The sequence below is a fragment of the Diaphorina citri genome, unplaced genomic scaffold, assembly GCF_000475195.1.
Source record: "Diaphorina citri unplaced genomic scaffold, Diaci psyllid genome assembly version 1.1 scaffold3935, whole genome shotgun sequence".
In the NCBI taxonomy this organism is placed as follows: Eukaryota; Metazoa; Arthropoda; class Insecta; order Hemiptera; family Psyllidae; genus Diaphorina; species Diaphorina citri.
Window position 1 is genome coordinate 880 of NW_007381334.1, and position 7890 is coordinate 8769.

General features: G+C 34.7%; 1 protein-coding gene across 1 annotated transcript; it reads right to left on the reverse strand.

Moving 5' to 3' along the window:
• Window positions 1-893: 893 nt before the first annotated feature.
• Window positions 894-7890, reverse strand: LOC103520681 (astakine-like; the record flags this gene model as incomplete). Its single annotated transcript, XM_008485780.2, has 3 exons — window positions 7833-7890; window positions 7288-7431; window positions 894-997 (listed from the first exon to the last, which is right to left on the reverse strand). Coding segments are annotated over exons 2-3 (228 nt in total), but the record flags the coding sequence as incomplete, so codon positions are not given.

Sequence of the window (7890 nt, forward strand, 5' to 3'; positions counted from 1 at the left end):
GTACTAAACATATAAAGTTCGTTCTCGAAACGGCTGGCTTTCTCCTATCCTGTCCTACTTCTCTCTTCAATTTCTGGACGATATAAGATTTCCGCAATAGTTCGTCCCTTTATCAAACCTCTTTTTTAGATTTTGGGTGATGGAAGATTGTTTGGACGTTGCCTCAGAGCATAAGTACTCCTCAGAGGTCAAAACTATTAATACAAAAGGACGCAATGGTTAATTTATAGGTATCATGAATCATGAAACGGTACCTACTACCTAATGAAGAAAACAAAGTCATGTTGCCCTTTCAAAAAGATCAAACCTCTAGAAAAAAGATAAATAAAAAAATCTGGTGTGAACATCACACGACTTTCCTCATCCTATTGAATGATGCTTATTTTTGTTCTTATAGACAAACTTTTACAATATCTCTAACCGTTTAGTCGGTATAGCTGAAAACCGCCAAAAAAACGGTCAAAAACCGCCAAAAAGCGGCCAATATACCGCCAACCGCAGCACCTATCTCAACCAAACCTTTTGTATTGCACCCTTGTCACATTTGTAAATTACATACCAAATTTCAAGTCTTTAGCTCATACCGTTCCCCATATATTGTTAAATTACACCAAAAAGCGGTAAAATGCCGCCAACCGTTGCACCGATCTTAACCAAAAGTTTCGTGTCGCATCCTTGTCACATTTGACATCTACATACCAAATTTCAAGTCTCTAGCTCTTACCGTTCTCGAGATATTTTGTTTACAGACAGACACACACACGGACCAATGGCTGAAACTTCGGATTTAGGCTCTAGGGACCTCAAAACGTGTTGTGGCACTAAAACCTGACCATCGAAATTTGGACCCGATTACATTACTTTCCTTCCTATAGGATAAGGAAAGTAAAAAAGTACCGTCGTACCGTGGTGTTATGTGATGAATCACCAGGACGACATGAGTCACCTTGGTGTAACATTGGGTGACAGTAGGGGAGGCCGAATCTATTTTGCATACCTATCGAATCAAACAGAGGTGACGAAATATCAAGATTTTACGGACACACTGAAAAAAAAAGGAATTTTAATTATAAATTCTTGTCACAAATCTCGTTCCCCGCTTAATACACTACGCTAAATTTTAAGACTTGAGTCAGACTCGAACCTCCAACCTCCAGATCCAGAGTCCACCACGCTAACCACTGCTCCACTGAGGTTGGTTTATGGACACACTGTTCCATATTTATTTATGAATAAATCACTATCTATCCAACAGTTCACCTGTTCACAGCAAATGAACATAAGATTCGACCGTTCGTTGCAATGAACTCTCAAGAATATGTAAGATTTAAACATATGATTCGTTACGCTACCAGTGATGCGCAAACACCAACACAATTCTGAAGGAAACTTCTATTTTTCTTGACATTCCATAGTATGGCATTCTGATGCCATGTTCACACGCATGCAATATAAAAACATTTCAGCGCATCTTGGTTACATTTAAGAGTTTTAAGAATGTACCTAACATAAAATCCTGGAAGCTAGAATTTCGAAACCACCGCGCACCGGAAATCTTTGACCAAACACTTGTTACTTTTTTTCCTGCTATTCATGAACAATACAAAATAAATATTCGGCATATCCCTCAAAATTTCACCTTCACTTCCGTTGAGGCAATGGGGATTATAATAGGTATTATGTGATTGTTTATGTTTTTCAGCTCTTCATATAGTTTTCCATCCAATAGATTTTTCTATTTCCGTATCGGCCATAAATAATAACCACAACAGAATCTCAATGCAAATTATGCTCATCAGTAGTCTGGGGTTTTCCTCACACAACACATCAGTGCACGTTTTCCTGCTGGGATACACTCGTACATTGAGAATTGATGCATGGTCTGTAAATATGCTCGGATTTATTCCTACTTCTATGTACAGCCACTAGAAAACATGGACGTACTCACATAAATAAATACAAAACTTGTTTACCGTACGTGTATGGTTTGTCTTGTGGTTTTTCAAGTACGATTTCAGACGTTTCTTCTGTCTAGGACTCTAGGGGGTCAGTCAGTCTGAAAACAATTTGAGCAATATCTCCCAACTAAGCGAAGAATAGGAAGTAACATTAGAAGCATTTGACCGTTCAAACATCTCAAGATAGGGACATTCTATGGAGGACAATATCTTTGGGATTTAACTCATGAGAATGTAAAATGACTAATCAAAATGTCCTTATCACACAATATTCGTTATTATAACATAATTAAATTTCTGTCAAACATTGAGTTCATTCTAGGTGAAGGTTGAAATGACTCATCAAAGTTAGTGTCCTCTAACCGGACTTTGGTCAATTGCTTTTAGTTATGAAAGTCAATTACCATTTTAACACACCGTTATAGTTTTTCTTGCGACAGAAGTATGAAGAAAATTATTTGTGGTCTTACTCAAAACACTATCATAAGTCAATATTTCAAAAATTGACTACTCATAACTAGTCATATTGAATGTTTTAGTGCGACCAACTCATTTATACTTATAGCTTATAGGGATTGATTTGATCTTAGCAAAAAGAGTGATTTTATAAAGGTCAACCATCCACTTCTTCCTCCTAATCTCTTTGGCTCAAAATATTGAACAAATCAAGATATCTTCCTTGGTATGGGATAAAGTATCCTGAGCATTTAAAGATCGCTTTTTGCACAAAAATTTCCAGAACATCTGTAACCTTGATTAGACTGGAGGTAAAGGAACATTCCCAACATTTCCCTTCGTTTTGCTATGTGCTGTAAATAATTAACAACAACAAAAATTCCTCTAATAGGTATGCTATTCTTCTCCACAAAGAAGTACTATAAAATCATTTGCCGAACAGACAAAGTTATTTAATTATACACATATATGATTTCAATAGCTTCTCATAATAGAAAACTTGAACTTGGTTCGAAGTTCATCCATACAGTAATTGGGTATTTTTCAAATTCTTTACCAAGGTCTCAGATTGTTTAACACATCTTCATATTTGTTTTGGGTAATCACAGAAAATTCCGTATGAGTAAGACTTTTCCATTTGAAATATTCGGTAGCCACATATTTGGCGGGATGTGCAAGGTTCAAGGTTTCACATTCCACATGGGTTTATCCTAAAGTCCTACGCTCTCTGGTCAAATACACTTGTCATCAGAATATTGTATGAATCATAGCGGATGAATGAATTAAGGTATTTTTCAAATTCTTTACCAAGGTCTCAGATTGTTTAACACATCTTCATATTTGTTTTGGGTAATCACAGAAATTTCCGTATGAGTAAGACTTTTCAATTTGAAATATTCGGTAGCCACATATTTGGCGGGATGTGCAAGGTTCAAGGTTTCACATTTCTCATGGGTTTATCCTAAAGTCCTACGCTCTCTGGTCAAATACACTTGTCATCAGAATATTGTATGAATCATAGCGGATGAATGAATTAATGGGGGTGTTCTCAGATGTGTGGTATATGAGTATTGTACTATTGAAGACGTACTTAACCAATGGCAATGGACATGTTAATATACGTTTGCGTAAAGTAATATCACCAAGCACAAAATCATTCTTACTACCAATTATGACTATGAAATTTATTCTATGTACATAAGACCTTACATAACTATTTATTTTACCTTTGAACATTTTAACTGAATTGGATTTGTACGTGGAGAAGATTTCAACTTTTGAAATAAATAACGTAACCAATGACAATGGACATGTTAATATACGTTTGCGTAAAGTAATATCACCAAGCACAAAATCATTCTTACTACCACTTATGACTATGAAATTTATTCCATGTACATAAGACCCTACATAACTATTTATTTTACCTTTGAACATTTTAACTGAATTGGATTTGTACGTGGAGAAGATTTCAACTTTTGAAATAAATATCTAACAGGGAGAAGTATTTGAATGTTTTGATTTACAATGACAGTAACAACGTAACATTTACCGAAAATGGAGTGCAGTGAAAGATACTGCAAGGGAGATATTTTCAGAACAAAATATGAAGTAGTGCCAGAACTTCACATAAAGTCGGTAAGAACCTGTAAAGTGTATAATGTACTATGGTACGTATGTGAACATTTTTTCCCATTCACTCCCTTAGAAAAGAAATAAATTTACAATTTGGACAGGATGTATAAGCTCCAGAAACAGAAAACGAGCATAAAAATAGCATCATATTTCTTGGTGATCTATGATTGGGGGTTTTATTTTTGAAATGGGGAAGGATAAAGAAAAGGAGAAGAAAAATTACACATTTTATTTATGTAGGTTTCAGGTTAGGTACATGAACAAATTGGCCATGTTCACGAAAGCTCTAGCAAGTAAGCACGACTTTGAACTTTCAACCGCTAAAGAAAGCATACTGTTTTGACCTGTGTACCAAATATGGGATTTACTGAGAAAATTGTATAAGGTAGGTTCATACATGCCAGTTGTATTTGCCCACTTGACCAAGTAGGTCCCTAAACTCTAATAAACATCAATGGGAAATATGTATAATAGAACTACTAATATTGAGGTACAACAGGATTACCTATTTGTATTTTTTATTTCATTTGTTCTCTGTGCTTGGTAATTTGACCATAAATGGAAACGAAAAGCCTACACATTAATCTTCAATAATAATAGAATGACCCATAATTAGGGCATACACCCCACACAAAAATTGTAGCAACATGGAGAAATACATAGTTAATAATTATAAAAAGGTTAAAGCTACAAGCATTTGATAATTAATTAAAAAGCTCATGTTCTACAAATTCTACATAATGTCGTACACTCGTACAGCATAAATTACCTACTGTACGTAAATAACACAAAGTAAAATCACGAGGTGCAAGAAGTTATTTTTAGGTGCCCAAGTTCATTCAAAGAAGTTATATATATAATTAATTGATAAGGTACTTTCACGTTTCACCTGACTTAACGTGTTCAACATCTTACAGGTGCATTCACATGGAAAGAAGCAAAAGTGTGAATAAGATGTAGTACCTACATGCCAATACAAAATAAAACTGATGGGTATATTACGAGCGATCTTGCCATTTCGAGTTCAACAATCAGCAAAGGCTCAACACCTTTGCACCACGTGATATCACGTGAAGCCAAGCCTCCCCCTAATCAGTTGATTTTTTTTATTATTATTATTTTTTAACAAGGAAAGAGTGCGAGTAGGCATTATCACATAATAACATTGAACATTTAAATAAAATATTTTTACTGAGAAAGAAGGAGCAAAATTTTACTTCAAAGTTGAGAATCTTGCCATAATGTCTAAAAAATGTACATTGTTAATCAAGGAGATAATCACTGAAAAGTAGATCAGTTTTTACAAGAAATAAATATTCCAATAAGAGGGATGAATAGAAATACTTGGGTCTACCTTCATAGGTAGACGATAAAGATCTTGAAACGGTTTCTTTTAACACCTGAAAAAAAAGGTAAAAGGAAGGGTACAGGATATTACGCAGTATAAAAAATCCGGATACTTCCTGTACCCTTTCGTGACTCAACAATATTTAGGAAGGAACAAAATTTTACTTCAAAATTGAGAATCTTGCCATAATGTCTAAAAATGTACATTGTCAATCAAGGAGATAATCACTGAAAAGTAGATCAGTTTTTACAAAAAATAAATACTTCAATAAGAGGGATGAATAGAAATACTTAGGTCTAACTTCATAGGTAGACGATAAAGATCTTGAAACGGTTTCTTTGAACACCTGAAAAAAAGGTAAAAGGAAGGGTACAGGATATTACGCAGTATAAAAAATCCGGATACTTCCTGTACCCTTTCGTGACTCAACAATATTTGAAAACTAGGTCTACGTTTAGGTTAAACATAATATATGAGATACCTATGTAATATGTATCACCAAAATGTACACACAAAATGCCACCAAATCTTGGTACCACCTAGCAAATTTCTGACCTACTTAGTGACGAGGAAAATCAACTTGAGCTTGATTGGATTGGATAGCAGTACAATTCTTTAAGAGGAAAGTGAGCTTTATAACAAGTTAGATTAAAATGAAGGAAAATCAACTTGAGCTTGATTGGATTGGATAGCAGTACAATTCTTTAAGAGGAAAGTGAGCTTTATAACAAGTTAGATTAAAATGCTTTTGAAAGGTCCCGTCCAGGTTGTTAATATTGGGATTTCTTGATTTATCCAAAGCCTTTGACATTGAAAGGTCTCGCCACCTTAAATTTCCTACAGTATAAGACGTAATAAACTAAATTGAGGTTTACATTTTTTTTTTTTTTTTTTTTTTTTAAAAAATATGGGTTTTTCGATTAATAATTATAAAAAGGTTAAAGCTACAAGCATTTGATAATTAATTAAAAAGCTCATATTCTACAAATTCTACATAATGTCGTACAGCATAAATTACCTACTGTACGTAAGTAACACAAAGTAAAATCACGAGGTGCAAGAAGTTATTTTTAGGTGCCCAAGTTCATTCAAAGAAGTTATATATAATTATAATTAATTGATAAGGAACTTTCACGTTTCACCTGACTAAACGTGTTCAACATCTTACAGGTGAATTCACATGGAAAGGAGCAAAAGTGTGAATAAGATGTAGTACCTACATGCCAATACAAAATAAAACTGATGGGTATATTACGAGCGATCTTGCCATTTCGAGTATTATTGCACTCTATGGAAGTAAGAGTGATGATTATTTATGTTTAAATCTTACCTCTCTAACAAAAAATGGCCCCAAGGCTCACATAAAATAGCCCCAAGTTTCGCTTTGAACTAATGTGGGCATTTTCATGACCTATCCATAAACATGAGTCAACATTTTTCAAGACCGAAACCTTGATGAGAAATTTGAGAAAAAGTTATAGACACATAAAATAGCCCCTAGTTTCGCTTTGAACTAGTGTGGGCATTTTCATGACCTATCCATAAACATGAGTCAACATTTTTCAAGACCGAAACCTTGATGAGAAATTTGAGAAAAAGTTATAGCCGTTCGTTGCAATGAACTCTCAAGAATATGTAAGATTTAAACATATGATTCGTTACGCTACCAGTGATGCGCAAACACCAACACAACAACATAGTTTCACTTCGTCAACATAGACGGCCGGTCGAATATGTTTGGACACACCTTTACATTTTCATGCGGCATCGCACGACAACGCTTCTAAAGTGTGGCAGACCTGATTCGAACTCTACACAGAATACAAAAATTGTATTACAGGGTTCAATAATTCGCACGTGAGATAGAATGGAGGAAGCAGAGTAACTTACCTATAGCACAGCATGCATTGACACCGCAGTCACTGTCACTTTGGCAGTCGATGAAAAAAGGTTTTGCTTGGGTCAGAGCCACAATGAAAGCCAGGGAGAGTAGCATGACCTTGAAATCAACCATGGTGATTTTGCTGACGGCAACTGGAAGTAAAACAGAAAATTGCCTATGAGTAAGGAAATACTTTGTCCTTAGAGCATTTTTAAAGAACATTACAAACAGACATGAGAAATGCACCAAAAATGTAGTACTTCTAGAACTTCCTTGTAAAAACGAAAGCCAGGGAGAGCAGCATGACCTTGAAATCAACCATGGTGATTTTGCTGACGGCAGCTGGAAGTAAAACAGAAAATTGCCTATGAGTAAGGAAATACATTGTCCTTAGAGCATTTTTAAAGAACATTACAAACAGACATGAGAAATGCACCAAAAATGTAGTACTTCTAGAACTTCCTTGTAAAAAATAAACATACTATTTGCAATGTCTCCGGATAGAAAAAAATCAAATGATCCGATGATATATCAAAATTGAAAACAAACTTACATTTGAACTTTGCAATAAAGTTTAAATTTGGTGAAAACTTCGTCAACACAATGATAAC